The 17,860-nt window shown below is 45.4% G+C and overlaps 1 protein-coding gene across 4 annotated transcripts in view; it reads left to right on the top strand.

The window, feature by feature from the left end:
• The first annotated feature begins 827 nt into the window (after positions 1-827).
• Positions 828-17,860, top strand: part of EIF4ENIF1 (eukaryotic translation initiation factor 4E nuclear import factor 1) — a 55,358-nt gene continuing 38,325 nt past the window's right edge. For all 4 annotated transcript variants that reach the window (XM_056116484.1, XM_056116485.1, XM_056116486.1 and 1 more), the window contains exons 1-2: positions 828-926; positions 1,858-1,981. In XM_056116484.1, the coding sequence (XP_055972459.1) occupies positions 1,886-1,981 (96 nt within the window). In that variant the 5' untranslated portion in view covers positions 828-926; positions 1,858-1,885. The remainder of the gene's footprint in view (positions 927-1,857; positions 1,982-17,860) is intronic.

Below are 17,860 nucleotides of genomic sequence, written 5' to 3' on the forward strand. Positions count from 1 at the left end.
GATGGGCGGGAAAAGAACGTTTCATTGAATTTGTCGGTCGCCCGAAGCGCGGTCAAAAGCCAGAGTCACGCAGCCACGCGTCACCGCGCTCCAGTCTCAAAGCCAGGGGATACTTGGGGGCCGGGGGAGGGGGGAAATGCACTGGAGAAAAGAGAAAACTCCAGCCAACAAGAGCTTGGGGGGAAAAAAAGAGCTGAGGGTTCAAATCCACACCCCGTAGCTTCAAACGCCCCGGGCTCGCCGAACTCAGATTCCCACTGGCGAAGGCCCGGGGTCCTCGGCCGACGGGAATCGCGTGTCCGGGTCGCGCCACGCTGCAGCCGCGGCCCCGCAGGCAGCACTCACCCCCGTCCCCAAGCCTGAGCTGCGGGGCGGGGGTCGCGGGGCCCAGAGCAACCACCCGGCCCGCCCCGCCCCCGCAGCGCGCGTGGGAACGCGGCGTCCTCGCCGGGGCTGCCCGCCACGACCGCCTGCGTGCCCGGGCGCCGGGTTTCCGCTTCTTCCCGCGCCGGCCAGCCTGGCCGCCGCTGCCCTCGACCCTCCGCCTCCGTTGGCCGGCGGCGGGGCGCGGGGCGCGGGGCGCGGGGCCGACGACCCTCGGGAAACGGGTGCGGCGGTGCGCTTTTCCGTCAGGCACCGCCGCGGGCACCTCACATCCGGGCGCGCCGCGCCGAAGGCGGTGCCGGGGTCCGGGGACGTGTGGGGAGTTATTTAGGGGGAGGGTGCCGGGAAGGAGGGGCGGAGGGCCGGGCCGCGGTTACGGCGGCTGAGGAGAGACAGCCCGAGCGAGCGAGCGAGCGAGCGAGCGGGCGGGGGGGTGGGGGGCCGAGAGCGAAGGCCGCGCGGAGCAGCGCTCGGAGCGGCGCGGGCGGCGGGGAGGGGAGCGGCGGCCGAGACGGAGGGCCGCCCCGCGGCGGAGGCACCGAGTAAGGGCCGGCGGGGGGCTCCGGGACTCCGCGCGCCGGGCTGAGGGGGGGCCCGGCGGGCGGAGAAGGGGCGCGGGCGCAATGCTCCCGGGGTCGCGTGCGTGAACGGGAGCGCCGGGGCGCGAGCCGAGGAGTGGGCAGGGGCGCGAGGCGCGCGGGGCGGGCCGGGCCGGGCCGGGGCGGGCCGGGCCCGAGCCGCCGGGCCTGCGCCGGTCCAGCGCGGGGCGCCCGGGCCGGGGATTCGGCCTCCGCGCTCCCTCCGCCCGCCGCCCCTCCGTGAAGTGCCGTCCCCGCCCTTCCTCCGAAGGAGGCCGCGAGGCCGGGGCCTGCGCGAGAGGCTGGGGGTTGGGGGTCGCAGCCCCGGGAAGCCGAGTTTTGCCCAGCTGAGGCCGGCATTCGCCCGCCCGTGCCCCGGGCGCCCCTGCCGCGGCCACAGGTGCGGCCGGCCCCGGCGAGGGCCACTCGGGCCCCGGCCCCCCGGGTAACAAGGGGCAGCTGGCGCCGTCCATTGGAAAGTGATGGGCACTTCACCCTCGCCCGACTTGCCGGATCCCCAACTCGGCTCCTACCTGCCCCCACTCCTGGAAACTTCCCCGCTCCTTGCCCGGCCGGCCCCCATGGGTGACAGCAACCGATCTTAGTTTCTTTTTTCATTCAAGTCGCTCAAAGGCTGTGTGAGCCCCGTTCGGGCACCTTCCAACTTCTGCTTTCCTTCCTTGTTGATGCTGAGAATACTAAAAGTGAGAACGTCGTACCTGTAATTGTTTTCCAAGCGGGGTTCTGGTTTAGAGCAGCATCTTTCGGTGAGGGTTTGTTTTTGAGAACTAGTCACTGGATGGATTAAAAAAAAAAGTTTCGGTTTCTTACACTGCCGAGATCTCTGATAATGGACTGTCCTTCAGTGACAATTTTGTCTTCCTTTGCCTTCCAGGTGCAAAGAATTGTTAGTCCAAGAAGCCATGGATAGGAAAAGTTTGGGTGAAACGGAAAATGGAGATGCTTGCCTTGACCTGAAGAAGCAGCCGGCCTCCAAACCCCCCCACCGCTATACAAAAGTAGGCTTTGTAACTGATGAAATTGTGTTTCCTTATAAGTAGGGAGGAAAGTAACATTGTGTAGGTATTTCATTAGTATTATCTTAAGTGGTTATAGTCTTCTCACCCTGAGGTTTAAATACTAGATTTAATAAAGGCGTTGCTTTAAACTTTTTTTTTCCTCCTGGAAGTGTCAGTATCCAGAGTTTAAACTAGATGCGTGCCTCCTGGGAAGGGCGTATTGGCTTAGATACCAGATGGGAACCTGTGTTTATTGCTCACAGGTTGTGTTAGCTGGGAAATTACTCAAGTGCTGTAGAGTAAGAATTTCAACTGAGTTGTCTGTGAAATCTTATCATTGGAGGGGCCGGAGTGATAATAAATGGGAAGGGCACTTGCATTGCATGCAGCCGACCCAGGTTTGATTCCTGGCACCCCATATAGTCACCCAGCGCTGCTAGGAGTAATCCCTGACCACAGAGCCAGGTGTACGTCATGTGCACTGCCATTGTGACCCCAAAACAAATCCTTTGCTGTTTCCCTGAGAGGTAGTTTTCCCAAAGGCTACTCTGTGGTGGGCTAGAGCGATAGCACAGCGGGTAGGGCGTTCGCCTTGCAAGCGGCCAACATGGCCGACCCGAGTTCGATTCCTCCGCCCCTCTCGGAGAGCCCGGCAAGCTACCGAGAGTATCTCGCCCGCACGGCAGGGCCTGGCAATCTCCCCGTGACGTATTCGATATGCCAGACACAGTAACAACAAAGTCTCCAATGGAGACGTTACTGGGCCCGCTCGAGCAAATCGACGATCAACGGGAGGGCCTTTACCTTTACCTATTCTGTGGTGTGCTTAGCCAGGATAACTAGGTTTTTGTTCTTTAGTTTTGTAACAAATTGTATATAAACTCTGGAAAGTAAGATTTCAATCCAACATCTCCTCACTTAAAAATTTATGATTTTAGGGGACAAAGCAGTAATACAGTGGTTAGGGCACTTGCCTTGCTCATGGCCAAACCCAGTCCAGTTCAGTCCCTGGTAGCACATATGGTCTCCTGATCCCTGCCAAGAGTGATCCTTGAGCACAGATCCAGGTATAAGCCCTGAGTACCACCAGGTGTGCGCCCCCATACACACTGCAAAAAAAAAAGTCTTAAAAAATTCTCATTTTAAACTGCTTCTCTAGGTATATTGTTTTCTAAGAAGGGCAGGACCAAGGCCTCAGGATGGTATATCTATTGAAACTATTGCTTCAGTATCTTGCTGGCTACTGAATATTTCTGAAGGTGTTGGCAGGACTCTGAGCTGTGAATTCCTTTCTAGGTTACTGAAATGTATTGAAGTGGAGCACATTGAATGTGTTTGAAACTGTTTACAGAAAAAGTTATTTTCCGGTTGGGTCTGTAACCATAAGTTCCTTAGTATGAAACTCTACTGTGATGATTGAACCAGGTTTCCCATGATACTGATTGATTTGTATTTTAAAGACAGTCCTTTTTGTACTGGTGCCATTACTTTTACCCACTTTATAAAGTATTGAATGCTGTCCAAATGTTCCTTTTGTTTGTTTGGGGGCACACCCAGTGGTGCTTAGGACTTAACCCTGACTCTGCGCTCAGAAATCACTTCTGACAGTCTTGGGGGAACCATCTGGGATGCTAGGACCAAACCTGGGTCAACCACATGCAAGGGAAATCCCCTTCCCATTGTACTATCTCTTCAGCCTAGTGTTTATTTTCAGCAGTTAAAAAAAAAAAAGGAAATGAGGGTTAAAAATATAGCACAATGGGTAAGACCCTTACTCAATTGACCCTTATTCGATCCCTGGCAACACATGTGGTCTCCTGAACACTGCCAGGAGTGAGCTTTGAGCACTGCTTGCTGTAGCCCAAAACAGAAAGAAACGGGAAAGTGTTCAGGTTGAAGAATCCTGGTTAATTGCTTTTTTCACATATTCTGCTTCAGCATAATGGAATGTGAGTATTCTTCCAAATGTAATTTCTGTCAGTTTGGTCTTCAAAAATGTTGAGTGCTAGAATTGTATTTCATAACAAATAACCTGAAGCATTGACAGGTGAATTCTGAATGGAGAAAAACTTCTTAAATGAAGGGAAAATGATTTGAACTGTTAGTAATTAACTTCCATAAAAATTAATCTTCCAGTACGTTTTGATTGGAAAGGGTTTTTTTTTGGGGGGGGGGAGGGCGTTGGGCTACACCTGTCGGTGCTCAGGGCTTACCCCTGGCTTTTTGCTCAGGGATCACTCTTGATGGAGATCAGGGGACCATATGTCGTGCCTGCATCAAACCCAGTTTGGCTGTGTGCTAAAGCAAGTGCCCTCCACACTCTACTGTATCTCAGGCCCCAATGATTGAAGGTTCTAATGGTAGTCTTGTGGAGTCCTGGCAGAGGCTTCTGAATCACCTTCACACGCTGATTAGATGATAGCATGCATGATTAATCTTATTGTATATGCTTACTGTATATGCTTGTCATATTCATTGCTGGGATTGAATTTGTTGTGTACTTAAGACTAAGTTCAGTATTGCCCGTTTTGACAACCCCGCCTCAGAATTCAGCTATACCTAACCGTGCCTTAAAAAAATAGAAACTGGAGTGATGATATAAGGTTTGAGGTACTTGCCTTAAATGCCACTAACTGGTTTGATCCTCAGCACTGAATGAACCCATAGCTGCACTGGGTGTGTCCCTGGAGTCCCCTAACCCCAGGAGCACCGGTCTGAGCAGCTGCAACATCTCTCACATTGGCCACTGGTCCCATTGATGAAGATCACAGGGAGAGGCCCTTCTGGCTGCCTCAGCACTGCTTCAGACATACACCAAAAAAGGTGTTAGTAAGACCAAAGAGATGGCTCAGTGGGCTGTGTGCATTCTCTGTACCACATGGTCCTCTCAGCTCTGCTGGGTGTAACCCCCAAACAGATTCTTTAGGTTAATGATGATTGGATTAGAGCTGTTGGTCTGTTCTACCAAAAGTAGGTGGCAATCGCTATACTTTATATTCCATTCAAGAGAGTTTAGTGTTAGTGTTGGGGTTGTTTTTTAGGCAGTGTTGGGGTACTACTTTCATTGTGCTTCCAGTATCCTGGTAATTGTAGAATTTGAGGTCAACTAAGCTCTTTTCCTTTTGAAGAACGTGTGAAACCTAAGTTCTTAGCATTACAATAAGTGGTCCTTTAGTTCTACAAGTGGAATAATAGTTGAAATAGTTGAGCCATCCTGTTATCTTTTGACATCCTGAGATCAAACCTCTATTTTTTGGTCTTTGGGCTATACCCAGCAGTGCTCAGAGGTTACTCCTGGCTCTGCACTCAGGAATCACTACTGGTAGTGCTCAGGGAACCATATGGGATGCTGAGGATCGTACTCAGGTTGGCTGCATGCAAGGCAAGTGCCCTACCCAGACTATTGGAATAAAGCATCTATCTGTTTTATTCCAGTGAAGTTTCTGCCACTTCAAGTTCATGGACTAGAATTTTCGTCTCTTTACCCCCACCCTTTTTTTTTTTTTTTTTGACTTTTGGACCCCATCTGGCGAGGTAAATGCCATACCCACTATACTGTTTCTCAGGCCTCCAGAAATAATATTTTAAAATAATCTTTCTTTGGACACAACACCTAGCACTGCAGGGTGTGGGAAAGTCTGTTCCTGACCTTAGAGCTCTTCTGGAGGTGCCTGAGACTAGCTCGCAAGCTTTGCGTGCAGGTTTAAGTACCAGGTCCTGAGCACAGCAAGAATCAGTCTCAAGCAACTCAGAATGAGTAGGGCCGGAGTGGCCGTGGTCAAAAACCAAAACACAATAAGGCCTAATTAGAAAACTTGTCAACCTTTAACTCTTTAGTTCAGTATTAGTTATTTCATGGGATAACTTTAATACTGTTTAAAATTGAGGGATTTTTTTCCCCCAGAGAAGGTGGGCAAATTCAGATGTTGAATTCATGTGCCTTCGGGATAACAATACCAATGTGTCTCTATGTATTAGAATCTCCTTAGTCTAGCTTGTGAAGTATGATTCTGATAGGTATGTCAGGGATCGGCTTGAAAACTGAGGGGCTTTTTGTTTTGATGCTTTGTTAGGGATTGAATTCAGGGCCTCAGATATAAAAGGCATTTGCTCTTCTAATAAACCACATTCTCCAAAATTGAGAGATTCTTATCAGCTCCCAGGTGTGCCCTGAATCTTCCTTGGAAAACTTGATTTATGGTGTTAATGAAGTCAAACAACTCAGATGTTCAGTTCTCAGAGTTCAGCTGGTATCCATTATGCTTCCATCAATGTTTAAAGTACTAAAATTAGAGGCACATTGGCTACTTGTAGGCCTACTCCCTAAGCCTCTGAAATGACTAATCAGAATAGTTATAATTGGGCTTACCATATGCACCTGTCATCCTTGGGGGGCGTCTTGGATCCTTAATTTATTTTTCTTTTATGGAGGGACAGAGAGGAGGGGGCTAGGGCAGGGCCAGAGGGATAGAGAGAGGGCAGACAAAAACCCAGCACAAAGGTCCCTTAATTTATAAATTCCTTCAAGCCCATTTTGCCAGGTGAGATAAGCCTGATGGTTATGTTCTGGTAATAATTATTTTTTGGATTTTGTGCCATACCTAGTGATGACAGGGCTTACTCCTGGCTTTGCCCTCAGGAATCACTTTGGGCAGACTTGGGACTATCTGGAATGTGGGATCTAACCCAGGTTGCCTGTGTGCAAGGCAAACACTTACACACTATAACTATCATTCAGGCCCTGGTAGTATTTAAATAGTCATTTTTAGGGTGATTGGATTAGTTGAAGGGCTTAGAGGTGATAAAATACAGTCTCATTTTTAAATCAAGAATTGCACCTGTCCTGCACCTGTCATCCAGGGATCTTGAACCCTTACCTGTCATCCAGAGATCATGAACCCTTTATTTTTTATGTAGCAACAGAGCAGGGACAGGGAGAGATAGTACAGTGGGTAAGGCATTTGTCTTGCATACACCTGACCAAAGTTGTACCTGATTTCCCATGTGGCCCCCGAGCTCTTGAGTAAGCCCTGATAACCAGCTGGTGTGGCCCCAAAATAAAAACAAAACAAAACTTCAGGATAAAATAGCTTAGATCAGTGGTTTTCAGCCCTTCGATACCTGTGAACCATAGCCGAAAACTTGGTTCTCAAAGTGTGGTACCTAAACTAGAATTTAGTATCATTTGGTAACTTACCGGAAATACAAAATCTCAGGCCCCAGCAGCAATGAAAGTATAGGGGTTAGGGTGCATATTGTCGAGACCCCCAGCACTGCATCCTTGGACCCTGGCTGCAGACCACTGGTGTGGCTGGTCAGCGATCTTGAATCTCTGAGCACCACTTAAGCGGCACCCCCCTCCTGCTCAAAAGGGCGGGGGGGGGGGGGGACTGAAACCCATCTTGAAGGTAATTTAATTAGAAACTGTAGGGCATTTGCCTTGCACACAGCCGACCCAACCGACCCGGGTTTGATTCCTCCGTCTGTCTCAGAAGAGCTTGGCAAGCTACCGAGATATCTCACCTGCACGGCAAAGCCTGGCAAGCTCCCTGTGATGTATTTGGTATGCCAAACACAGTAACAAGTCTCACAGTGGAGACATTATTGGGCCCACTCGAGGAAATCGATGAACAACGGGAGGACAGTGACAGAAGTAGAACCCAGACTTTGAGTCCTTTAGGGAATTCTGATTAAAGTTTGAGAACTCTTGGTTAGGAAATAGGAAGCAGGGAAAATCTTTGCGACACAGAATCTTCATCAAGATTCTTGTATGCAAGTTACTGAATACTACTATTATTGATTCTGGCTTCTGCCTGAATTCCAAAGTAGATGTCATACCATTAAGATTTTTTTTCAAGTGAACAAACTGATTTTCTTTTCCTTTTTTTTTTTTTTTTTTGGTGAAGCAGGATAGTTTTAATTGAAATTTATTTAGATGTGAGGGTAGAGACAGAACACACAAGCTTTTCTGGAGTGAAAGTAGGCAAAGATAAGTGTTCAAGGAAGAACATAGGCTTGAAGACAAGCCACAAACAGATTTTCTTAGGTCACATACTTTGAGCTGTTACCACAAACTCCTATTAAGTACTGTCACTTGCTATTTGGGCTGGGAATAAAAGCAGAGGACATTAAATTACTGACAAATGTTAATTTTTGAATGGTTAGATGTGGAATTATCTGAGCTTAATGCATTTCATTAAACTTCTTATGAATTGGCATTTTTTTAGTTCCCACTGTTTGGGGGGGGGAGACATTTTACAGTTTATTTTGGGTTTGGGGGCTATATCCAGTGTTACTCAAGGACTGTTTATGGCCTGACTTCTGTGCTTGACATTACTTATATCATATACAATGCTGAGAGTCAAATGAGTTGGCTGTATTGCAAGGCAAGTTCTTTGATCATTGTACTCTCTCTCTGGCCCTTTAGGGAATGAATTATTTTTTTGTGGAGATGAGATGGGTTTAGGCCATACCCAACAACGTAGGACTTAATCCTAGCTCTGGGCTCGAGAATCAATCCTGGTGGTGCTAGGAGACCATTAGTAGTGCCAGGGTTAGCTGTGTGCAAGGCAAGTGCCTTAACCCTTATATTTTTTCTCCAGTCCCTCTAATCTTTAAGGGCACTCTCCTAATTTATAATTTGTGCCAGTTGTCATAGTGATTTATTTTGGGTTGGTTTTGTTGGGGGTAGAGGTGGGCTTGATTTAAAACCATTATGGAAACAACTGAAGCAAACTAATTGGAGTAATCCTTCTAGCCTTCTCAGAGAATCTAAGACTTGAAGAAAAACCTCTGAGAGTAGAATAATTGATAACTGATTCCTTTTTCTTATTTTATTTTTTGGGGTCACAGGCAGTGCTCAGACTTATTCCTGTCTCTCACTCGGGATCTTTCCTGGCAGTGCTCAGGGGACCATATAAGATGCCTGCCTTGAAGCATATCTCATTCTGCCATATGCAAGGCAAATGCCCTATCCATTGTACTATTGCTTGGCCCCTAGAGTGATTGATTTCAATCCTGGATTAAAATCAGTTAAGTTGTCAAAAATACACATTTAATAACCTTTGTTTTGGGGCCACATCCAGCGATACTCAAGGGTTACTCCTGGCTCTGCACTCAAATTACTCCTGGCAGTGCTTAGGGGACTATATCAAATACTGGGGATTGAACCCAGGTCGACCATGTGCAAGAGAAGCACCCTCCCCACTGTACTATTTCTCCAACTCCATACGTTTAATAACTTTAGTGGGGTTTTGTCTGTGTGTGTAAAGCACACTTTTTTTTTTTTGCAAGATAGATTTTATTGAGCAAAAGTTGCTTAGAAAGATGTGAGATGTGAGGAGAAAAAGAAGAAGAAATATGTGTTCGAGAGAATTCAGGTACAGCAGGTAGGGCGTTTGCCTTGCTCGCGGCCAAACAGGTTTCAATTCCTAGCATCCCATATGGTCCCCCTGAGCACTACCAGGAGTAATTCCTGTGCATCACCTGGTGTGACCCAGAAAGCAAAAAAAAAAAAAAAAAAAAAGAGCGAGAGAGAGAATTAAGACTTCTTCAGAACGCAAATAAGTAAAGAAACAAGTTGGGACTGGAGTGATAGGACAGAGGGGAGGGTGTTCGCCTTGCACGCGGGCAACCCCGTTTCAATTTCCGACATTCCATATGGTCTCCCGAGCACTGCCAGGAGTAATTCCTGAGTGCAGAGCCAGGAATAATCCCTGAGAGCATCACTGAGTGTGACCCAACAAGCCAAAAAGTAAAAAAAAGTTTCCATTAAAAAAAAAATAGAAGAGACAAGCTAATGAGATACATGTTTAAGGAAAAACACAGGCTTGAAGAGCCACTCTAATAGGTCTTTTTTTTTTTTTAATTTATTTATTGAATCACCGTGAGAATGGTTACAAAGCTTTCAGGTTTAAGTCTCGGTCATACGATGATCAAACACCCATTCCTTCACCAGTGCATATTTTCCACCACCAAGAACCCCAATATACCCCCCATCCCTCCCTTCCCCATGCGTGTGAGGCAGATGATTTCCACTTAACTCTCTCTCTACTTTGATTACATTCATTATTTTGACAAAAGTTGCACCATTATTATTTGGAATTTTCCCCCAACAACCAAACGTGCTGAAAAGACATCATGAAATAATTTGTTTTCTATTGCTGGTTATGAAGACCACATGATATTGCTCAGCTGCTATGCAGTATCTAGTAGGTATTTTTAATGAACTGATTTGAGCAGTAACTTATTTGTCAGAAGGTGACTGACAGCAATGGCTAAAAAGTCATGCTGCTAATTTACCTCTAAAGGTTAGTTTAGCACAGAAATACCTTTTTTCTGACATGATGAGGAAAAAAAAGACAATGAAATGTTCAGTGAGCAGTAACTTCTAAGAGATGACAGTTATGTGACAATTTGCTACAATCTTCATAAGGTATAATAATTATAAAGGGCTAGAGAGGTAATACAGAGCGTTAGGCACTTCCCTGGTATGTCGCCTATCTGGCTTTGTTCCCTTTGGTCACCACCACATGTGGCCCAAAACCAAAAAAAGTTAAAAAGTAATGTCTTTGAAAGGCGTTCATAACATACCATTTTTATGTTACGAAAACTCATTTTATAGCCAGGGTCAGCTAAAGTCCAGAGAACCTCGATAACTGGACATTCTTGGTGACACCATAGATTTTGTATCTGGCTGCTCTTATGTGTCCCAGTTCTGAATTGTTTTTGGAAAGTTGAGATTTCGAACCATTACTTGTATGAGTGTTCTCTCCTGCTTGCACTTAGGTTGGGGGGACTTGTACTAGGTAAAAAGCCGTTGTTACCATAGGGTCTTCGGCACAGACTTTGCAGAAGAGGCCTGAGTCAGATAAGGGTGTCAGAAGAGGAGATGGTGCAGGGAAAGCTTGCCTAAGGAAGTGGCATTTTAGCTCAGGGTTTCCAGCATTTCTGCAGACAGGGACAAACTCAAGACTGAGAGACTAGAGAGGGTTGCTAGAGGGGGCGTTGTACCTTCTCTTCACTCAAGAGAAGCCATGGAGAGGAGAGGGGATGGATCTGTTAAGCCCCAGTGACTGGTATAGAATCTTGTATTCAATTTTCAGCTTAATATCTGGCTTTGGCTTTGGGCCAGTTAGATTCTCTGAATATCATCTTCTGTAAAACACAGGTAGAAATAGTGTCTATCTTGTAGGAATTTTGTGAGGAATAAATGAGAAAGTACTTACAGAAAAGTGACTGGTACCCTGTAAACTGCCTATCTAATAAGGACAAGGATGGTGCTAAGGAGATCTCCTTTAAACAGTAATGTTAGATCAAGATACTCATTTTCTGAATGTTACAGTTATTATCGCCATTATAATATGAAACTAGAAAATCCTACTAAAGATGTAATGTCACTGCCCTAAGGATGATTTAAATTTTCTGCTAGTATGTGCGTGCTTATTACTGTTTTACCTTGCTTTTATCCGTTGTAGAAATGCATTTAAAGTTTTTTCCCAATTACCATTTTTCAGTTGCAAAAAATCATTTTAATAAAAAGTCTTTGTGTTGTGCTGGAGTGATAGTACAGCGGGTAGGGTGTTTGCCTTACATGCAGCTGACCCTGGTTCGGTCTTCAGTATCTCATATGGTGCACCGCATCACCAGGAGTTCCTGAGTGCAGAGCCAGGAGTAGCCGCTGAACATTGCTAGTGTGACCCAAAAATAAAAAGTTAAAATTAAAATCTTCACGTCAAATTAGTTACCTTTAGATGCTTGGATCAGCTCAGGTACTAAATCCCCCTTGTCTGTTTCGAAGGATCCTGACCAGCCTTTAACAACAAACCTCATGGATGGGAAATGGTGGCATTTACTCATGTACCTCTATATTTAGTCCACCATTGCCTGACTACCTTCTGTGGATGCCATTAACCCATTAAGACCTTTTTCCTTGGGGGCTGGAGCGATAGCACAACGGGTAGGGCGTTTGCCTTGCACAAGGTTCGATTCCCAGCATCCAATATGGCCCCCCGAGCACCGCCAGAAGTGATTCCTGAGTGCAGAGCCAGGAGTCAGCCCTGAGCATCGCTGGGTGTGACCCAAAAAGCTCCCCCCCCAAAAAAAGACCTTTTTTCCTTTTTGTTTTATGGCCCATTCTCCCCCTACCCCCAAATCTCCTACAGGCTGTGCTCAATGATTATTCTGGTGTGCTTCAGGAATCGTTTGTGATGCTACAGATTGGTCGGCCATGTGCAAGGGAAGCACACTACCTGCCATACTATTTCTTTGGCCTGCAAGACCTATTTTTAAAAAATTTTTATCTGCGCTGCCTAGGGCTTACTCCTGGCTTTGTGCTTACGAGTCTTTTCTCAAAGTGCTTATGGGACCATGTGGTGCTGAGGATCAAAACTGTCTTGACCATATGCAAGGCAAGCACCTTACCTTCTCTCTGGCCCCTACAATGTTTAAATCCTTGCCAAATAGTCCTTTGACTATCGAATGAAATATCGCGTCACTTTGGCAGTTATTTTGGAACCCAAAAGGCCAAATGAAGGGATGTGAAAGATGAGAATTGGAAAAGATCTAAGGTAGATCCAATCCAAATGCTGCTCCTGGGATGTTTGTTTTCTTTGGGAAGGACCCACACACAGTAATATACCAGAACACTTCGAGTGCTTTGAACGTTAACATGGGGCTTTTCTTTTTTTGATTTAGAGAGAGGAATTGGGCCACACCCTGCAGTATTCAGGAGCTACTCCTTCCTGGCTCTATGCTCAGCAGCTGCTCCTGGTGGTGTTCAGGGAATCGTACAGTGTCAGGGTCCAAACCAGAGTCCGTTGCCTGCAAGTCAAGTGCCTTAACTCCTGTCCTATCTCACCAGTCCCCCAATTTTTGTTGTTGTTTTAGTTACCAATGCCCGTTATTTTAAAAGTAGAGTCCAGGGGAATCAGAGATAACTCATTGAACTGAGTGCATGCTTAATCTTTGGGAACTACATGGTCACCCCTTGCGGCTCCCAAACCAAAAAAAAGTAGATAATAAAAGCTGAAATTTTGAGATTTCAACTCATAAAGGTAAATCTCTTTTTATTTCCTTCTATAAATGATTTGGGTGAAATTCATTTAACATAAGAATGACATTAGAATGTTTAACTATTTCATGATTTTGCAATGATTTCCTAGAAATCGGGTGAGAATTTTTTTTGGGGGGGGGGCAGCAGGGTCACATCCTGCAGTGCTCAGGGGACCATATGGGATGCAGATATCAAACCTAGTTGTCTGCATACAAGGCCAGCTCAGGCCCCCCAAAACTTTAACCACTGTTTTGGGTTTATACTCAGATTCATTTGCGTTCTGCTTAAATACTCATCACTGGACCAGAGCGATAGTATAGCAGTTAGGGAGCTTGACTTGCATGTGTCCTACCCAGGTTCAGTCCCTGAGCACCACCAGGTGCGACCCAAAATGGGGGGGGGGGGGGAGGAAATTACTGATCACTGAGAAAGAGTGTCCATATTTTTAATTTAAAAGTGAATTGTTTTAGGAGGTTTGAAACAGAATTTTAAGAAAGGCTTACTGAGTATGTCCAGAGTGATAGTCCAAGGGATTGGACACTTGACTTACATGTGTCTGAATGTGTTTCAGTCCTGAGCACCACCAGATGTGACCTGAAAGCTAAAAAAAAAAAAAAAGGAAAAGAAAGAAAGGCTGCTAAAGAGATATTATAGGGGGGTGGCACTTGCTTTGTTTTGCACGTGGCCAGTCCTGAGTCTGACAACACATGATCCTCAAGTACCACTGTGAGTGTCCCTGAGCATTGCTGGTGTGGTCCAAAAACCAAAAAAAGAAGGAAGGAAGGGGGTGGGGAAGTTAAGAGCCAGGAACCAGGGATGTGGCTCAGGGATAAAGAATTTTCCTAGCATGTGTTAGACTCTGGGCTTGGTTCCTGACACTGGGGCAGGGGGCAGGGAGTGTTCATACTTCCCTGCATGTGACTCAAGCAATTAATCGTGCAGGCTCAGGTTTTAGCAACCTGTGCAAAAAGTGAGGACTCAGTTACAGTGCCTGAAATTAAAAACGAAGTAATAAAAAGTTAGAACTCAGAATTAACTCTTTTCTGATCCAGATGCTAATTATACTAAAAATTTCCATGATCTGTGTTCCTGTGGGTGTTTGGACTACAAAAGTGTAATCTCACATTCTCTACCGAAATACCTACAGGGAGGGAAACATACCCATCTCAGGGTTGGCACTTAGCAAGGATTTTGTCTTTAGCCAAAGTTGAAGGCTTTCTTTGAAAAAATTCCAGAACGGGGTTACTGTTAGGTCTCTTGGTGAGACGAGAAATTCAAAACGTTTCTCTTAAGAAGGTGGATAGCTTTTGGGGTAGATGATCCCAGTGGCACCTATCTGTGTGACATAGTAAAACTGGCGCACAGGAAATATCCTGTGCATAGTTGAGGAAAGAGTAAAGTTTGTGTCGACTTAGCTCATGGTTTCCTTTCTTCTTCACCTAAGTGGGAGAATCTTCTTGGACTGATGCGCCATCATATGCCATCACATATTTTAGGATGTTGCTGTAAAATAACGAGCCTGAGCGATAGCACAGCGGGTAGGTCGTTTGCCTTGCACGCGGCTGACCCAGGTTTGATTCCTCTGCCCCTCTCAGAGGGCCTGGCAAGCTACCGAGAGTATCCCACCCATACGGCAAAGCCTGGCAAGCTACTCGTGACGTGTTTGTTGTGCCAAAAACAGTAACAACAAGTCTCACAATTTGTTGTGAGATGTTCCTGGCGCCCGCTCGAGAAAATTGATGAACAATGGGAGGACAGTGCTACTACAGTGCAGTTGACCTTTGTCAATATATAGTTAAGAGCAGTAAGTCTCTAAGAGGAGAAACAAAATAAGCTTGCAGCTGGACCTCTCTTGGCTTAATATACTTTATTTTTTTTTTTTTTTTTTTTGCTTTTTGGGTCACACCTGGCAATGCACAGGGGTTATTCCTGGCTCTGCACTCAGGAATCACCCCTGGCGGTGCTCAGGGGACCATATGGGATGCTGGGAATCGAACCCAGGTTGGCCACGTGCAAGGCAAACACCCTACTCTGGCTCTGTGCTCAGAGATTGATCCTAGCAGTGCTCAGGGGACCACATGGTGTGCTAGGGATTGAACCCAGGTTATCCATGGGAAGAGTAATTACCCTAACCACTGTCCTATCCCTCTGGCTTTCTAATTTATTGTTTAGAAGTTTGTTTTTTTTCATTGTAATGTTATTCACCTTTTTTTTTTGAAGTGTAACATTCAGTGGTTTTTAGGAAATTCAGTTTTCAACCATCAACTCTAGAATACTTCCATCATTCCAAACAAATATGGTACCTTTTAATAATTCCCAAACAAATATGGTACGCTTTAATAGTAACCACTATTCATTTTCCTTGAAACTATTCTTTGTGTCTCTGGGCTTTGCTATTCTGAATTATGATAAAGAATCATAAAGGGTTAAGGAGATGATTCATGAACCTAAAGGCTGGACTGCATACTCAGGGCCCCAGGTTTAATGCCTGGCACCATGTGCCCTCTCTAACACAGAAGGTATATATTTGTGCTCTGTTGCATCTGGCTTCTTAAGTGTTTCAAGGTTTATATGGTAGCATGTGTCAGTATTCTGTATCTTCTTATTGCCAAATCATAATATTCCGTTCTATGGAGTTTGCCAAAGATTGTTTCTAATTTTTTATCTTTCATGAGTAACGGTGCCGTGAGCATTTGCTTACATGTTTCTGTGTGGATATATATTTGAATTCTCTGATACATACTGAGTAGTAGAATTGAGTCATAGCATAACTTGTTTAATTGAGTCATAGCAGAACTTGTTTTAACTTATGAACTTCCAAAGCAGTTATGTCCTTTTTCATTCCCATCAATTGGTTCTATTTTTTTCCACATCCTTGTCAGCACTTTATTTCCTCTTCTCTCTTTTCTTATTTTCTCCTCCATATGTTATTTTGTGATTGTCTATTTGTTGTACTTGATTGAAGTGCTCTCAAGGCTCTCTTCCCCCTATTACCTACCATTTTAGTGTCTGTAAAACGTCTTGTCTTTATGTTGGCTAATGATGTTGAACATCATTTGTGTGTGTGTTGGCCATTTGTGTATCTTTGGAGAAAAGGCTGCTGAACTTCTTTACGTGTTTTTCGGTTGGGTGCTGTCTTGTTTTTGAGTTGTAAGAGTTTGAAATCTGGATACTATGGGGCTGGAAAGATAGTACAGCAGGTTGCCTGCACACGGCTGACCCAGGTTTGATCCCCTGCATCCCATATGGTTTCCTGAGTATTGCTGGGAGTAACCCCTGAGCATCACCAGATGTGACCCCTCAACCCTCCACCAAAAAAATCTGGATAGTAAACTCTTAGAGATCTGTGATTTGCAGTTTTCCTATTCTGTGGGTTGTCTTTGTTTTCTTGATACCTTGATATTCTACAAAAGCTTCTAAAATTAAAGTCCAAATTTAACTTTTTTTCCCGTACATGTATTTTGTGAAATAGCTAAGAAACATTGTTGATTTCAGGGTCATGGAAATTTATATATGCATTTTCTTATGTTTTTTTAGTTTTGCATTATATTGAGCCATTTGATACATTTTGAGCTTTTTTTTCTGCTTTTTTGGGTCACACCCCAGGATGCACAGGGGTTACTCCTGGCTTTGCGCTCAGGAATTACTCCTGGAGGTGCTCAGGGGACCATATGGGATGCTGGGAATTGAACCCGGGTCGGCTGTGTGCAAGGCAAACGCCCTACCCGCTGTGTGAGTTAATTTTTCTACATGGTATTGAGGTAGAGATAAGCTTTATTATTTTGAGGGGCAGTGCCTGACATTGCTTGGGGCTTACTCCTGGCTCTGTGTTCAGGGATTACTCCTGGTAGGGATCGGCCGTGTGCAAGGCAAATGCCCTACCCTCTGTATGAGTTAATTTGTCTACATGGTATTGAGGTAGAGATAAGCTTTATTATTTTGAGGGGCGGTGCCTGACATTGCTTGGGGCTTACTCCTGGCTCTGTGTTCAGGGATTACTCCTGGTAGGGCTCAGAGATAATATGGGATGCCAGAGATCAAACCCAGGTTGTATGCATACAAGGCAAACATTCTATCCACTGTACTATTGGTACAGCCCCAAGATGAATGAGCTTTATTTTTTCAATTTTTACTTCTTGGCTTGGGGGCCACACCTGACAATGTGCAGGACTTACTCTTGGCTCTATACTCAGAAATCATTCCTGGCGATAGTGCTCCTGGGACAATATGGGATTCTGGGGATTGAACCTGGGTCAGCTGTGTGCAAGGCAAGCTCCTGACCCACGGTACTATCTCTCTGACCTCAAGCTTTATTTTTTAAAAGCAATTTTTGATTTAACGAAAAGCAGGGGGCGGGCTCAGGAGGGTAACTGGAGACCTTGGTGATGGGAAATGTGCACTGGTGAAGGGGCAGGTGTTGGAACATTGTATGACTGAAACTCAATCATAAACAACTGTGTATCTCAGTGATTTAATTTAAAAGATTATAAATTAAGATATTAAAAAATTTTAAGAGAAAAACTGGGGCATAATGTTGGTAAATAACTGTCACTAGATTTTCCTTATTAACACATTAAAGACTTTTCTTTTTGGTTTTTGGGCCACCCCTGTGGTGCGCAGCGGTTACACCTGGCTCTGCACTCAGGAATCAGTTATTCCTGCTGGAGCTCAGGGAGACCAGATGGAGTCCCAGGGATTGAATGCCAGGGGTTCAACTGGGTTGGCTGTTGTGCTATCTCTGTGGCCCAAATTTCCTTCTTAACATTTTATATTAGTATGGAACATTGTAACAATAATGTTTATACATTGTTACGAGGGTACACTCT

Source organism: Sorex fumeus, unplaced genomic scaffold (assembly GCF_029834395.1).
Source record: "Sorex fumeus unplaced genomic scaffold, SorFum_2.1 ptg000032l, whole genome shotgun sequence".
Classification (NCBI taxonomy): Eukaryota; Metazoa; Chordata; class Mammalia; order Eulipotyphla; family Soricidae; genus Sorex; species Sorex fumeus.